The sequence below is a fragment of the Sapajus apella genome, unplaced genomic scaffold (genome assembly GCF_009761245.1).
Source record: "Sapajus apella isolate SASKATOON/1434 unplaced genomic scaffold, GSC_monkey_1.0 scaffold13, whole genome shotgun sequence".
In the NCBI taxonomy this organism is placed as follows: Eukaryota; Metazoa; Chordata; class Mammalia; order Primates; family Cebidae; genus Sapajus; species Sapajus apella.
In genome coordinates this window covers 5,362,905-5,379,159 of record NW_022436953.1, presented here as the reverse complement: position 1 = coordinate 5,379,159, position 16,255 = coordinate 5,362,905, and the positions used below count along the sequence as shown (strand labels likewise).

General features: G+C 52.5%; 1 protein-coding gene across 7 annotated transcripts in view; it reads left to right on the top strand.

The window, feature by feature from the left end:
- Positions 1-11,844, top strand: part of KCNIP2 (potassium voltage-gated channel interacting protein 2) — a 20,552-nt gene extending 8,708 nt beyond the window's left edge. For 2 of the 7 annotated variants that reach the window (XM_032281403.1, XM_032281402.1), the window contains exons 2-8: positions 8,615-8,739; positions 9,117-9,186; positions 9,357-9,427; positions 9,559-9,666; positions 9,824-9,928; positions 10,066-10,128; positions 10,416-11,844. In XM_032281403.1, coding sequence (XP_032137294.1) covers positions 8,615-8,739; positions 9,117-9,186; positions 9,357-9,427; positions 9,559-9,666; positions 9,824-9,928; positions 10,066-10,128; positions 10,416-10,463 — 590 coding nt within the window. In that variant the 3' untranslated portion in view covers positions 10,464-11,844. Of the gene's footprint in view, positions 1-3,433; positions 3,608-6,674; positions 6,771-7,891; positions 7,991-8,614; positions 8,740-9,116; positions 9,187-9,356; positions 9,428-9,558; positions 9,667-9,823; positions 9,929-10,065; positions 10,129-10,415 lie in introns of those variants that run through there. The other 5 variants (XM_032281397.1, XM_032281404.1, XM_032281399.1 and 2 more) reach the window with 5 other exon arrangements.
- Positions 11,845-16,255: the final 4,411 nt, after the last annotated feature.

Sequence of the window (16,255 nt, the reverse complement as noted above, 5' to 3'; positions counted from 1 at the left end):
TTTTTTTTTTTTTTTTTTTTTTTTTTTGAGACAGAGTTCCACTCTTGTTACCCAGGCTGCAGTGCAATGGCGCAATCTCGGCTCACCACAACCTCCGTCTCCTGGGTTCAAGCAATTCTCCTGCCTCAGCCTCCTGAGTAGCTGGGACTACAGGCGCGTGCCACCATGCCCAGCTAATTTTTGTATTTTTAGTAGAGATGGGGTTTCACCATGTTGACCAGGATGGTCTTGATCTCTTGACCTCATGATCTGCCCGCATCCGCCTCCCAAAGTGCTGGGATTATAGGCGTGAGCCACCGCCCCTGGCCCCTAGATGTTATTCTTTATTTTTGAGATGTAGTCTTGCTCTGTCACCCAGGCTGGAGTGCAGTGGTACTATCTTGGCTTACTGCAACCCCTGCCTCCTGGGCTCAAGTGATTCTCCTGCCTCAGCCTCCTGAGTAGCTGGGATTACAGGCATGTGTGCCACCATGCCAGGCTAATTTTTGTATTTTTAGTAGAGACAAAGTTTCACCATGTTGGCCAGAATGTTCTCAAACTCCTGACCTCAAGTGGTCTGCCTGCCTTGGCCTCCCAAAGTACTGGGATTACGGGCATGAGCCACCATGCCCAGCCTGTGCTAGGTGTTATTCTAACAACTTTCCATATATTACTTTATCGCCCCCCCCTCCCAACAACCATATGAGATGGGAAACTGAGATATACAGAGGTTGAGAGCCCATCTAGTTAATGCAAGTTGCAAAGCTGGGATTTGAACTTAGGGAGTCTGGCACCCTGTCACCTACTATGCTACACAAGCTTTTACTGTTCCCACTGATAAAATTACAGAATTCCCTGCTGAGTTTTGAGTCCTCTGCAAGGAATTTAGTAGGAATTCAGGTTACTGGTAGACAACTGAAGGCTGGAGGCTCTGAGGGGAAGGGAATTTAAGCTGCCTGTAGTGGATAGATAAGAGGAAAAGCAGAAGGAAGGGCAGCCCTGGCAGAAGAGATGGTAAGAGCAAAGCACAGAGATAGGACAGAGTTTGGTGTATTTGGGCTACAGTGAGGAGGCTAAACCGGCTGAAACAAAAGTATCTACCCTGATGAGGGTAGAGGGAAGAATATTAAATGCCAGGGGTGGAAGTTGGACAGTCATAGGGAGATATTTGCTGGTTTCATCTGTAAGTAAGTAACCTCTAAGATGTGAGAAACTGTAAGCAACCTCTGAATAGACTTTTTCCTAGGAAAAGGGAGTGGAATAGAAGACCAAGCCTGTTTGAGGCTGGACGGTGGCTGACGCCTGGAATTCCAGGACTTTGGGAGGCCGAGGTGGGCAGATCACTTGAGGCCAGGAGTTTGAGACCAGCCCGGCCAACAGGGCGAAACCCTACTTAAAAATATAAAAATCAGCCGGGTGTGGTGGCTCACACCTGTAATCCAAACACTTTGGAGGCCAAGGCGGGCGGATCACCGGAGGTCCGGAGTTCAAGTTCAAAAATATAAAAATCAGCTGGAAGTGGCGGCACACACCCGTAATCCCAGGTACTTGGTAGCTGAGACACGAGAATCGCTAGTGCACTGCACTTTAGCCTGGGTAACAGAGTGAGACCCTGTCTCAAAAAAAAAAAAAAGCCTGTGTGAAACATCATGTTCCGACACCTTCCCTGATGGGGCGGGTCGGGGGAGAGGGAAGAGGCATGTGAGGTTGGACTCCTGCCCCCTGGTGGTGACTATTTAGAACTGCAGATCAGCCAACCTAAACTGGGGCCATAGGGACTGGTCCCCATCCCACAAATTGGGCTGAGACACAGTTATCCAAGAGCTGGACAAGAGGGAGGGCTCCTTCTGGGGCCAGTCCCCCTAAACTGGGGCTCCTGCGTGGGCCAGCTTTCTAAGAAGGGAGCCAGTGTAGTGTGGTGGTTTAGAGTGAAGGCTCAGAGTCGGACTGGGTTAAAAGTGAAGCTCTGATCTTGGAGATTTGCTTATCTTTGACCTAGTTTCACCACCTGTAATACAAGGATAATAGTACTGCCTTCATAGGGTTATTGTGAAAATTCGGTGTTACAATGCCTGTAAGCACAGAGCGCGTTATCTAGTACGTAGTGAACGCTCAGTCGCCATTAGCCAGCAGTGGTAGTAATGCTGTTACTGACCCAGAGGCCAAGTCTTGTTTCTTATTGTCTCTGTAGGCCTCTCCCCACCCCTCTACACACCCTCCCACCCACCAAGAAGGGGCAGGGAAGAGGAGGGAGGGACTCTGGGGATGCTGGCCAGAGGGGTGGCCCCCTTAGAGGGTTCAGATTTCCCTCCTACAGCATCTGGGCTTCTCTATCAGCTCAATAACAGTTTCTGAGGAGCAGGTAGGGCTTTGGCATCTCCTGGATGAGATCCCAGCCAGAAGGAGCCAACACAGTTTCCCTCCTCTCGAAAGAAGCTTGGATCTCTTGGCCCCAAAGGCAGCTGCAATAAGTCCCCTCCCCAGAGGGTCTTAATGGGGTTAAGTGGCCTTTTTCTGCCTAGACTACTGGATCTTATCCCCCCTCCCTTGGGCCTCAGTTTCACTGTCTGTGGCCTGTGGGAAGAGAGTGCTTTCCACCTCACAGTCTCCATGGCAACCAAATCGATACTGATGGTGTCCTCCTAGCAAGAGAGGTCAGTACCTTCTCCCCCCATTCTCATACAATTCCATGCCAGTACAATGACACCACGGTAGACCCACCCTCCAAATTATGACACACCCATACCTCACAAACTTCAGACCCACATCCTACAACCCTACTAAAACGCAAAAACCTCACTCCCCATGCACACTTACCAATACTCCAACAGACTCCCACACATGCAGACCGGACACCGGCTCACATACCCATATGTGTAAGAGTTGAAATGCATAACCATACACCAGACACACACCTTTGTGACAGGTGCACAATCACATGTAAGTGAACAAAGACACACACATAAGAGGAGACATACGCACTCCCATACTGACAAAAAGGAATATACACACAGGAAACACCCGGCCACTGTAACATGTTCTGACCCATGCATCTGATTACTGATACACGTGCAGATGGTGGTTTCTCACACACATACACCCTGCCCTTCCGTGTCTTCTCCCTAAGTTCAGCTCCTTGTGCCCCCTCCCTTTGGCACAGACTAGCCACAGGATGTCTAGGGGAAGCACTCCTCAGGGACAGAGGCAGGTCACTGCCCCCTCCCTCCTCTGGCCCATATCTTGTCCTGTCCTGGTCCCTATTCTTTGCACCAAAGGTTCCTGAGGAGGTGCCAGTCCAAAGGCTGAGGTGGCCCTATGAAGAGGAAGAGGCGGCGGCTGTGGTTGGGAGGCTTGTGGGGCAGAGGCGGGGTGAGGGGGGAGAGGGAGGAGATCCAGGGAGGGAGAGGGGGAGGGAGGCTGCAGGCGATCCTACTCAGGCTGGGGAGCCTGAGGGGGAGGTGCTGTGAGGCAGCCAGCGGGCGTGTCTGAACCTCAGCCCTGTAGGGGCCATGCCCCAGGCCCACCATGAACCTGGAAGGGCTGGAGATGGTTGCTGTGCTCGTGGTCCTCGCTCTGTTTGTCAAGGTCCTGGAGCAGTTTGGCCTCTTTGAGCCTGTCTCCTTGGAAGGTAATCCAGGTGTCCTGGCACGTCTGAGCTGCTGCCCCACAGCACCGGGGAGGGGATATTTCTCTGTCTTCATGACTGGGGGCAGGGATGAGCAGGTGAGTGATGGGACAGGCATCTGCAAGGTGAGTAGGGGTGCTTGGGGGATACGACATCTGGCAGAGGGGAAGAGGAGGCCTTAAGGAGTAGATATGGAGGGAGGAGGGAATCCAGAGGATAAGGTGTCAGGAGGTGATGAGGGGTACAGTGTGGAAGGACTGGGGTGTGGAGATGAGGAGGCAAGGGGATTCTGGGGGATACCTGGAGGGGTCTGGAGATAGGGAAGGAGTGTCTGGAGTAGAAGAGGGGGGTTCCAGGGATCCTGAGATAACACCAGATTTCTGGACGGTCCTTTTTGGAGTCAGGGGCCCACCACAGTGCCTATGCATTCTCTCCACACCTCCGTCTGTGCAGTGTAGCTTATGGGGTGTATGGGCTCAGTGTGTGACAGACACAGGGTGTGACTCTGTGTTCTGTATGTGAGAGAGTACAAAGTATGTAACTGTGTGAGCCTGTGTGTGGGAGAGGGATGTGGCTGTATGTGTGAGAGTGACAGGGCATGTGGCTTTGTAAGATGGTGGATGTGGCCAGGCCTGAGTGGCACAGTGTGTGGCTGAGCCTCTTTGAGTATCAGGTTGTGTATGTGCCTGTTTCCAGAGCTCCCTGAGGGTATACCAGCTCCATACCCAAGGCTTGGGAGGAGGTGGGTTGTGGAGGGAAAAGAGTGTGAACATTGTGATGGAGACATTTATAGCCCAGCTCTGATTAGGGATGAGGAGTGGATCATATCAGGGACCCTGCTTCCCAAGCCCTCTTGCCTCTCCAGGCTCCCATCAGGATCCAAGGGCAGAATGTCTCCAAGGCCTAGACACTGAGAGTGGAAAAACCAACTCCCCTCCCCACCCCACCCCAAAGTCAGTAAGGAGAGTAATATTGGGGTGGAGAGGAGAGCACTTCTGCTTCCCCTTTGGGAGTTTTGACCTCCGCCTCCTCTTCATGGCAAGAACTGTGTAGCTCCATGGCGTGGGTGTTCCCCAGTGCCACCTGGACAGGAAGACAGGCCAGAATCACGGGGCACTGCAGGGTAGATGCCTGGAAGAACTGGAAAAATATGAAGGAAGCTAGTAACAAGAGGAAGGTTGATGAATTGCCTGCTCTAGGGTTCAGTAAGGGCAGAAAACTCCTAGCTCACCCTCCATGCTCTGCTGCCTTTATTGGGGTGGAGTGGGGAACAGGGAGTTGGACCGAGATGAATTGGGACAGCTGGGGTGAGCTTGTTCTCACTCGATCTGGAAAAGGTGAAGTTGATTGTCCTCTAACTTACCATCCAATTTAGATGGGAAAGGGGGAAGAGGGTTCATCTGGGAATCCCAGGCAGCCATTCTCTTCCCACCTTTAGAGGAGACAGAGGCTTGGAAACAGGTAGGGGCTGGGGTGGGGAGCAGGAAAGCCACCCCTAAGTTGGGCGACTTCACCATTGGAGGCCCCAGGTGCAATCCGGCTTCAGGAAACCAGAGTCCAGGCTAATGGAGCCCTGGGCCGGAGGCCAGGCCTCCATCGATCCCCCTGCCTGGTCCACCGCCTCCTTCCCACCTCTCCATGGCTCCTGGGGTGGGAGGAGGTAAGGATATGTTGAAGGGGAGGAGATGGTTACTCACCCAGTTACCCTCCTGGTCTGGAAGGTGAAGCCTGGATTGGGAGGGTGGGGTATATGGAGGGGGAGTAACCTTTAACTAAAGGAAGTTAGACCCCTTCAGGAATGGACTGAGGCCGACTTTAGCCACTGTGTCCGATCCGGTGGACTGTGACCCAGGAATCTGGATGCAGTGCAGCTGGGAGACAGACAGACAGACAGACAGACACACACACACACACACACACACACACACACACACACAAATACTGAGGGTCCTCCAGTCAGTCAGAGCTGCAGGACATGTGCAGAAATAAGGGGGAAGGAGGTGAAGGCGAGTTGTGATCAGTGGGCCCTGGATGACCCCACAATACACCAGAATACTCACCTCCAAGATCTCTTGTTGTCTCAAAGTCTATTATTTTACCTTCAAAGAGCAAGCCATACTGGAAAGGGCTGGGTAGGGGCTGCAGTTTAGGGTAGATAAGTTAGCTGATGAGGAACCCTGCCCTTTGGCAGAAAGATTCTGGTCACCTTGGAATGAGAAGGGGTTACAAGAAAGAAAACTGGGTGTACCCAGGAAAAATGAAGACTCTATGGGTGAGGTACAGCCTCAGATATCTGGGTGCCATGGGGACCCAGGCCACAGTATGATATGGGTATGTGTCACGACAACCTTCAAATGTATCATGTTATAAAGTCACAATGTGTCATAGTGTTCTTAGTAGACTAATGTGTCATGATGTCTAGAGGCATTGTGTGTTCTTGTGGTTTGATCATGCTGTGTGAGAGATGGCCTATGTGGGTCTCCATGTGTGTGCACCCTGTTTTACTTAGGTCTCCTCATTTGTATATGTTTAGGTTAAGGAGTACCAGATCATAGTCGTGTGTGTGTGTGTGTGTGTGTGTGTGTGTGTGTGTGTGTGTTGGAGCATGCATATTAGGCCATCAGGTGTGAGTTACTGGATATCAAGCTGTCGCCCTGGCATCCATCACTGTGATTTATCATTCTACATGTCACTGTACATGCCTGTCATCATAGGTGTGTGTATGAGAGAGGTGTTCCTACCCAGGCAATCCTTGGGTTGGACGTCACCCTGAGAGGTCCAGCCATGGCACTTGAGCCAAGGGCACTAGGTCAGCAAAGACACTGAGGCCACTGCCACCTCCTTGCCGTCTCGCTGTCATCGGCCTCATCCCATTAAACAAAGTGCCTGAGTCTCACCTCTATGGACCCACTGGGCTCCCCTAACCCTATTCCAGCCACCCTTCCCCCACTCCAATTCCTCCCCCAGCCCCCTCCCCAGATGGGGTTGATTTGTGACTGGTGGGGAGGGGACAGGGAACAGAGAGACAATGGGAGTTAATGTGCCTTCCTGGGGTCTTCTCTCTTCCCAGGCCACCCTCCAGGGCCCACTAAAAAAGCGCTGAAGCAGCGATTCCTCAAGCTGCTGCCGTGCTGCGGGCCCCAAGCCCTGCCCTCAGTCAGTGAAAGCAAGTGCCTCTCCTGTGCTTCCGGGGGCGGGGCCCGATGTGTGAGTGCGTGTGTGCGCACACCCTAGGCCTGCGTGTATGTGTGCGTGTGCCCCAGGCCTGCGTGTGTGTGCGCGCTCATGTCCCAGGCCTGCGTGTGTGTGTGCGCATGCATGCCCCAGGCCTACGGGTGTGTATGGGGGGGGCGTGCCCCAGGCCTGCGTGCGTGTGTGTGTACGCGCGCATGGCCCAGGCTTGCGTGTGTGGGGGGTGCGCCCCAGTCCTGCGTGTGTGTATGTGTATGTGCATGCATGCCCCAGACCTGCGGGTGTGTATGGGGGCGTGTCCAGGCCTTCGTGTGTGTGTGTGTGTGTGTGTGTGTGTGTGTGTGTGTGTGTATGTGCGTGCGCGCGCGCACAGAGGTGGGCACTGGCGGGGCTGAAGCATAAGGGGCGTGGCTACTGTGTGTGCGAGCGCGGCTGGTACCAGCGTGCGTGGGCGTGGTCAGTTGGGGGAAAGGGCCCGAGTGCATGTGGGCGTCACTGCTCCAGCAAAACTGGGTGGGACCCAAGAGTGTGGGCGTGACCAGTGTGACCGGGCTGAGGCCTGAGCCTGTGTGGCTGTGGCGAGACCAGGCGGCCGTGAGGGTCCGTATGTGGCTTAGCTGGGTTAGTGTCTGCAACTCTGTGGCCGCCCTGTCCCCACTGTGTTGTGGGCCTCTGATATGTGTTGCCCGTGCCCTGAACAGATGGTGACGGGTGTAGAGGATGGCACCCACCCTGCTCTAGACGCCAGGGTATTTGGGTTTTCTGTCCCAGCCTGGTTCCCTGCTGAGTGATCTCGAGTTGAGTGACCTCGCTTTGTCTCTAGGTCTCCGTTTCCTCAGTTGGGCTTTTCCCACCTCACAGGATCATACTGCATTTTGCAAGCCATAAAGGCCCGTTTTGTACTTATTTGAGCGTGCTGTTATGTTGGACTTGGGTCCCACACGGGGGTGGATTCGGAAAAGGTCAGGTGTGAGTCCCGCAAGCTTGTGTGCGTGGGGTCCATTTCGTGTGTGTCTGTGCTTGTTGGGTGTGCCTTTGCGCGGGCTGGGGTGTGAGGTTTGCGGTGAGTGTGAGGGGCGAGGTGTGTGTTTGCAGTTGGCCGGGTCTTCCGCTTTCTCGGTGACAGTTCGCTCCCTTCAGCATTAGCCGCCCCAGCCTCCCTCCGCCCCCACAGACCCCGCCTGCTGGACCCAGGTGACTTACGCTCCTGGTGGGGGCGGGGCGGGGCGGGACAGCCATGCGAGCGCTTGTTGGGGGTACTTGCTTGGGCGCTGGACGTGGGGGCGGGGCGGGACTGAGTTGGAGCCGGGTGTGGGGTCTGGATGGAGGTTGGCTGAGCTGGGCGGGGCATGGCTCAGGCATGGCTGGCTGGGATAGACGGGGCGGGGCGCGGGGAGGGCGTGGGTGGGGCAGGGCTGGGGGGGGCGGGGCGAATCTGAGTTGGTCCCCGAAGGCCCAGAGCTCTGACCCTCAGACGCGCCCTCTCGAACGCGCTTTTACCACTCCTCACTTTCTAACACGAGGAGGGCCCCGCCCAGCCCAGAAAAAAACCAGGGATCCAGGACCCAGGGGCGAGCACTGAGTCGGATCCCTGGCTCTGGGGCCAGGCCTGGCCTTGGCCCGCTCATAGACTTCGAAGATGGCCAGCATCTTTTCTCCTTGCCTCAGCGTCCTCAGCTAGGGGCCCAGGGAACTGGCAGCCTGGTCTCCGGCATCGGATGGGACTGGGAGGAGGGTGAATGAATGGGGTCAGTGATTTGAAAAGGGGTCGCGGAGGCCGGGCCTGAGGCGCGGCTGTCCTCCCTACTGCTCCTGCAGACAGCGTGGAGGATGAGTTTGAATTGTCTACCGTGTGTCACCGGCCCGAGGGTCTGGAGCAGCTGCAGGAGCAAACCAAGTTCACTCGCAAGGAGTTGCAGGTCCTGTACCGGGGCTTCAAGAACGTGAGTGCAAGGCGAGGCCAAACTCAACGAGGGTGGGACAGAAGAACCTGGGCCGGTCCACAGTTTCCCACAAAGCATGGCTTGGGTGCTTGAGGTGCGGGCGGAAGGGAGGCAAGGCCCTGAGACCGAACTTCTAGCTGGACGTTCTGGGGCGGGTCCATAAAGGAAGTGGTACCTGTAGACTGCCAGTTTCGTTCCATGTTTTTCATTTGTGCACTGGGAAAGAAGTCTTGCCTCCCATCACATGAGCCATGTGGTGAGTCCTCTGGAGGCTTGAAGATTTCTCCCCTCCCTGGGAGTGTTGGGCCACGGAGGGAGGTGGGGTGAATGGAAGGGGATTTTGTCTCTGCCCTCAGCCTGGTCCCCTCCTCTTCCAGGAATGTCCCAGCGGAATTGTCAACGAGGAGAACTTCAAGCAGATTTACTCCCAGTTTTTTCCTCAAGGAGGTGAGGGGACAAGGCCCAAGGGGGAGAAGCTGTCCATCTCTAGGCTGAGCCAGGGAGGATTTCTGGAGGGGCTGGGAATGCTAAGGTGATGCGGGGTATAGGGAGCTCCACAGAGGGAGGAAGTCCTCTCCCGTGGGAAGTCAACTTACTTTTCCACACTCACCCTGCAGACTCCAGCACCTATGCCACTTTTCTCTTCAATGCCTTTGACACCAACCATGATGGCTCAGTCAGTTTTGAGGTGAGCTGGGCAAGGTGGGCCTGGGAAGCCTGTTTCCTGGGACTTCAGGGCCAGGATCTCCAGGCCAAACCCAGAGAAGGGGTTGGGTGAAGAGTACCTGAAGACACAGCTCCCTCCTGCCTCCTTCCCAGGATTTTGTGGCTGGTTTGTCGGTGATTCTTCGGGGAACTGTAGATGACAGGCTGAATTGGGCCTTCAACCTGTATGACCTCAACAAGGACGGCTGCATCACCAAGGAGGTGCAGGGCAACTGAAGGGCTGGTGGGCTGTGGCGGTGATGGGGGTGGTGTGCAGAAGGTGATGGGAGGGAAATATGACCCACATATGCCCACAGGCAAGGGATCAAGGGAGGCTGGAGGCTCTGAGGAAGGAGCCTCTTCTCTCTTGGCCTAACAGGAAATGCTTGACATCATGAAGTCCATCTATGACATGATGGGCAAGTACACGTACCCTGCACTCCGGGAAGAGGCCCCAAGGGAACACGTGGAGAGCTTCTTCCAGGTGCTTGGGATGGGGTAGGCTGGAGGGCCCTGGAGTGAAGGGAAGGAGGCCAAGAATCAGCAGGGAACTCACCAGACTGCTGTCTGCCTCTCTCTTGCCATTCCTCCTGTTCTCCCTGCCTGACTACCTTTTTGCAGAAGATGGACAGAAACAAGGATGGTGTGGTGACCATTGAGGAATTCATTGAGTCTTGTCAAAAGGTACAGATCCCTGCCCTCTACATTACCCTGACCAGGACTCAGGCCTGATTCAGTAATGTAGGCAAAAGCTTCTTTGGGCAGAATACCACCTCCCTACCTCACCCCCACATGTCAATCCTATTCCTTTGTGGGAGGCTGACCCCTTCCCTACCTCAGGACTCTCTGGGCATCTCCTTCCTCTGTGCCTTTGAATGTCCCCATCTCTGACTCAGTGTCCCTCTCCCTGTCTCTGATAAGCTCTTTCTCTTTCTCTTTCTTCAATCTGCCTTGTCACACCATGGCCACAGGATGAGAACATCATGAGGTCCATGCAGCTCTTTGACAATGTCATCTAGTCCCCCAGGAGAGGGGGGTCAGTGTTTCCTGGGGGCACCATGATCTAGCCCTAGTCCAGGTGGACCTCACCCTTCTCTTCCCAGGTCTATCCTCGTCCTAGCCCTCTCTGGGGGCTGTAGGGATCCAAGAGCTTGGGGATTCAGTAGTCCAGATCTCTGGAGCTAAAGGGTCCAGAGAGTGGGCAGAGTGCATCTGGAGGGTGTTCCCAACTCCCACCAGCTCTCACCACCTTCCTGCCTGACACCCAGTGCTAAAAGTGCCCCTCCTGTAGGAATTGAGTGGTACCCCACCTCCTACCCCCACTCTAGAAACCACAACACTAGACAGATGTCTCCTGCTATGGTGCTTCCCCATCCCTGACCTCATAAACATTTCCCCTAAGACTCCCTTCTCAGAGAGAATGCTCCATTCTTGGCACTGGCTGGTCTCTCAGACCAGCCTTTCAGAGTCCTGTGGGAGGGGGACAGAAATGTATAGGGAGAAATATTGGGCCTGAGTCAATGCATAAGTCCTAGGGGGTGGCTGGGGTTGAGTAGAAAGGCCTGGACAGATTGTAAGTGCTCAGGCATACCAGGTTATAGCTCCAAGTTCAAAACGTCTGCTACCACAGGCCATCAAAATATAAGTTTCCAGGCTTTGCAGAAGATTTTATCTTTTTGGAAATGCCCCAGAAGTTTTCCACACCCTCTTCGGTGTCCATGGAGAGCCTGGGGCTAGATACCTGGCTCCTCCCTGGCATTAATTCCTCTCCTTCCTTCCTGCATGTGTTGGTGGTGGCTGTGGCGAGGGAATGTGGATGCGAGATGTCCTGGCTGATGCCTGCCAAAGTTTCATCCCACCCTCCCTGCTCAGAGTCCCTGTTGATGGCTATGACTTGAGTTTTTCTTTCCCATGCTCTCTATAGACTAGGGACCTTCCTGAACTTGGGCCTATCACTCCCCACAGTGGATGTCTTAGAAGGGAGAGGGAAGCAGGGGGCAGGCATAGCATCTGAACCTAGTGTGGGGGCATTCACCAGAATCTTCAATCAACCTGGGCTCTACTCAACCCCCCAGATAACCTCCTCAGTTCCCTAGGGTCTCCTCTTGCTCTACTCAGTCTACGCAGAGATGCCCCTTAGCACACCTAGAGGGCAGGGACCATAGGACCCAGGTTCCAACCCCATTGTCAGCACCCCAGACATGCTGCCACCCCTTAGCACACCTGCTTGTCCCATTCAGCTTACCTTCCCAGTCAGCCAGAATCCGAGGGGAGGGCCCCTAGAGAGCCCTCTTTCCCCATCAGAAGACTGTTGACTGCTTTGCATTTTGGGCTCTTCTATATATTTTGTAAAATAAGAAATATACGAGATCTAATAAAACACAATGACTATGCACAGGCTGCCGTCTCTGCCTTTTCTCCCTCCCACCCCACAAATACCACACAACCTCTAACTCATGCACCTGCAGCCTTTTAGATAACCAAGAAAGTGCCTTTCTTTTCCATAGTTGGCCAAACCTTGGTATGAGACTGAGACACATGCAACCTCAGGCTCCCCCCTGAATCTCCCTCCCACACAACCTGAGAGGAGACAAGGAAGGAAGGACAGGACACTGATGTCCCGAAGACTGTGCCAAGCAAGCTGTTTTTTTGGCTGACATTCTTACAAGTTGAATCACAGATATCTAATTTACTGACTTTTTGCTTAATTTCAAAGTGCATGTTTTTGAGGGCCTCCCTTTAGTTTTTTTTTTTTTTTTTTTTGAGATGGAGTCTCACTCGGTTGCCCAGGCTGCGGTGCAGTGGTGAAATCCTGGCTTTACTGCAGCCTCCGCTTCCTCGGTTCAAGCAATTAGGTGGGATTTCAGCCGTGTGCCACCATGCTTGGCTAATTTTTGTATTTTTAGTAGAGACAGGATTTCACCATGATGGCCAGGCTGGTCTCAAACTCCTGACCTCATGTGATCTGCCCGCCTCAGCCTCCCAAAGTGCTGGAATTACAGGCATGAGCCAACATGCCCAGCCCTTCCCCTTAGTTTCTTTGTGTCAACAAAGAAAGCTGAAAGTTTCTTTGTGTCAAGATTCCAACCTTTCCTCGAGTGTAGATAAATATTTTTTGTGTCCATACCCCAGCCAGGAATGATGGAGGAATTAGATGGAATGGACCCAAAGCAGGTCACCATGAGGCAGATGGCACAAAGGATGACACGAACTTTCTGTGTGTTCCCACTCTTTCTTTGTTCCGCTCCTGGAGAGGTACCCACCAATGGTAGATTCCTCTCATCCTTTCTCTGGGTTACCATTATGTAGTGACTAAGCTTCACCATCCACAGGAGGAGTATCAGGCCTTTTCCTCCCTCGTGACAAAGTCAAGGGAAGGGATATGTTGTCCAAGAAGCAAAAACTTACTTTCAGCGTCCATTGTTTTATCATCTGTGTTCTCTGCTTATGTCATCAAAGATCTATCTGCTCCTTGGGTCCTTAGGTTTCTTTGAGTCATCAGCATAAACCTCTGATGAAAGCTGTGAGCCCACTATCTAGAAGAAAGAAAATGCAAGAATTCCCATGCAGTTTTATATCTCTGAAGCTCATCTGTGGGTCTTAAGACCCTGTGATCTAGGCCGGGTGTGGTGGCTCACGCCTCTAATCCCATTACTTTGGGAGGCCAAGGCAGGTGGATCACTTGAGGTCAGGGTTGAATTCAAGACCAACCTGGCCAACATGGTAAAACCCTATCTATACTAAAAATGCAAAATTAGCTGGGCGTGGTGGCGCATGCCTGTAATACCAGCTACTTGGGAGGCTGAGGCCAGAGAATCACTTGAACTTGGGAGGCGGAGGTTGCAGTGAGCCAAGATGGCACCACTGCACTCCAGCCTGAGCAACAGAGCAAGACTGTCTCAAAACAAAAAAAACAAAAAAGTCTGTGATCTAGTGTAACCATCAGTCTTCCGTTTTATAGAAAAGACAGGCTCAGAGAAAGGAGAAGACTTGCTTAAGGTCACACAATGAGTTTGTAGCAGGACTGAGACTAGACCCAATCCCTCAAATCTCTGTCAAGGATGGCCTTGGGGCACAGTAAAGAGTTGCATGTACAGCAGGGCGCGGTGGCTCAAGCCTGTAATCCCAGCACTGTGGGAGGCCGAGGCGGGTGGATCACGAGGTCAAGAGATTGAGACCATCCTGGTCAACATGGTGAAACCCCGTCTCTACCAAAAATACAAAAAAAATTAGCTGGGCATGGTGGCGCGTGCCTGTAATCCCAGCGACTCAGGAGGCTGAGGCAGGAGAATTGCCTGAACCCGGGAGGCGGAGGTTGCGGTGAGCCGAGATCACGCCATTGTACTCCAGCCTGGGTAACAAGAGCGAAACTCCGTCTCAAAAAAAAAAAAAAAAAAGAGTTGCATGTGAAGGGTGGATGCTGAGCATGTCATGCGTAATCCAAGCAAAGTAACACTGTGACCCGTTCTCGTGATGCCCTCTGCTTTTCCTTCATGGCACTTCTCATTGCACCATATACTTACTTGGGTAATTATTTACTTGTCTTCTCCTACACATTGTAAGTTCCTGAGGGCTTCCTAAGTGCCTGGATTGGGTTTTTTTTTTTTTTTTTTTTTTCTTTACCATCTTATCCCTGGGGCCTGGCACATTAAATATGCCTTATGCCTTCAATAAATAATAGTGGATGAACGAACATGGTAAATGTATGTATATTACAGAGAGAGTTGTTTTTTTTTGAGACCGGGTCTCACAATCTCAGCTCACTGCAATCTCCACCTTCCAGGCTCAAGTGATCCTCCCATCTCAGCCTCCCAAGTAGTTGGGACCACAGGTGCATACCACCATGCCTGGCTAATTTTTTGTATTTTTGGTAGAGACAGGGTTTTAACATGTTGCTCAAGCTCGTCTTAAACTCCTGAGCTCAAGCGATTTGCCCACCTGGGCCTCCCAAAGTGCTGGGATTACAGGTGTGAGTCACCATGCCTGGCCCAGTTTCCATTTTTTAAGGTAGATTCAAATTTAGTGGAACTGAAGCAGAGAATTGCTAGTAGGCTGAAAAGTGCCCCAGAGCCCAAGCCTACAGATGGGATCCAGAAAAAAACAGTAGGTTGGCATTCAGATTGTTTTTTTGTTTGTTGGTTTTTTGAGACAGAGTCTCCCTCTGTCACCCAGGCTGGAATGCAGTGGAGTGATCTCGGCTTACTGCAACCTCTGCCTCTCGAGTTCAAGTGATTCTCCTGCCGTAGCCTCTGAGTAGCTGGGATTACAAGCGCATGCCACCATGCCCAGCCAATTTTTGTATTTTTAGTAGAGATAGGGTTTTGGTATGTTGGTCAGGCTGGTCTTGAACTCCTGACCTCAGGCAATCTGACAACCTCAACTTCCCAAAGTGCTGGGATTACAGGTGTGAGCCACTGCACCAGCCTCAGATTATTTAGTCTTACCCATTGGTTGGGTTCTGAATGTCAGCTGCTCCGTCTCAAAATACTCTCCTTTCTTGCTTTCCAGTATTTCTTTCTCTCCTGGTTTTCCTCATGCCCTTCTGGTGGCCCCTTCTCTGCTCTCCCTTACAGACTCATCCCTTTCAACTTGAATTTTAAATTGTAGGCCCCACAGCTCAGACCTAAGCCTCTTTTCCAAACCACCCCTAATCCCATGGCTTTAAACACCATCGCTTTGCAGATATGTAGAGGCTCCTAAGTGCATATCCCCAGAACTCTCTCTTCTGAAATCCAAAACCTATCTATCCAATTGCCTTTTTTTCCTTCTCTCTCTCTCTGTCACCCAGGCTGGAGTGCAGTGGTGCAATCATAGCTCATTGCAGCCCCAAACTCCTGGGCTCCAGCGATCCTCCCATCTCAGCCTCCAGAGTAACTGGGACTACAGGTGTGTGCCACTAACACCCTGCTAATGTTTTAATTTTTTGTAGAAATGGGGTCTCACTATGTTGCCCAGGCTGCCCTCGAACTCCTGGGCTCAAGTGATCCTCTTCCTTCTCAGCTTCCCAAAGTGTTGAGATACAGGAATGAGCCACCATGCCTAGTCCAACTGCCTATTTGATACATTAATGTGGACCTGTAATGGTTAAATTTAACATGTTCAAGCCGGGCGCGGTGGCTCAAGCCTGTAATCCCAGCACTTTGGGAGGCCGAGGCGGGTGGATCACGAGGTCAAGAGATCGAGACCATCCTGGTCAACACGGTGAAACCCCATCTCTACTAAAGCTACAAAAAATTAGCTGGGCATGGTGGTGCATGCCTGTAATCCCAGCTACTCAGGAGGCTGAGGCAGGAGAATTGCCTGAACCCAGGAGGCGGAGGTTGCGGTGAGCCGAGATCGCGCCATTGCACTCCAGCCTGGGTAACAAGAGCGAAACTCCGTCTCAAAAAAAAAAAAAAAAAAAAAAACATGTTCAAAATGGATCTTAGACTCACACCTTCCCAATCTTTCCCAACTCAGTAAATGACACCAACATCCATCTAGTTGTCAAGTCAAAATTTAGAAGTCTTAGGCCGGGCGCAGTGGCTCACGCCTGTAACCCCAGCACTTTGGGAGGCCAGGGCGGGCAGATCACGAGGTTGAAAGTTTGAGACCAGTTTGGCCAACATAGTGAAACCCTGTCTCTACTAAAAATACAAAAAAATTAGCCGGGCGTGGTGGTGTGTGCCTGTTATCCCAGCTACTTAGGAGGCTGAGGCAAGGAGAATCACTTGAACCTGGGAGGCAGAAGTTGCAGTGAGCTGAGATCACACCATTGCACTCTAGCCCAGGCAACAGTGCGTGACTCTGTCTCTTATTATTTCTCTTTTTT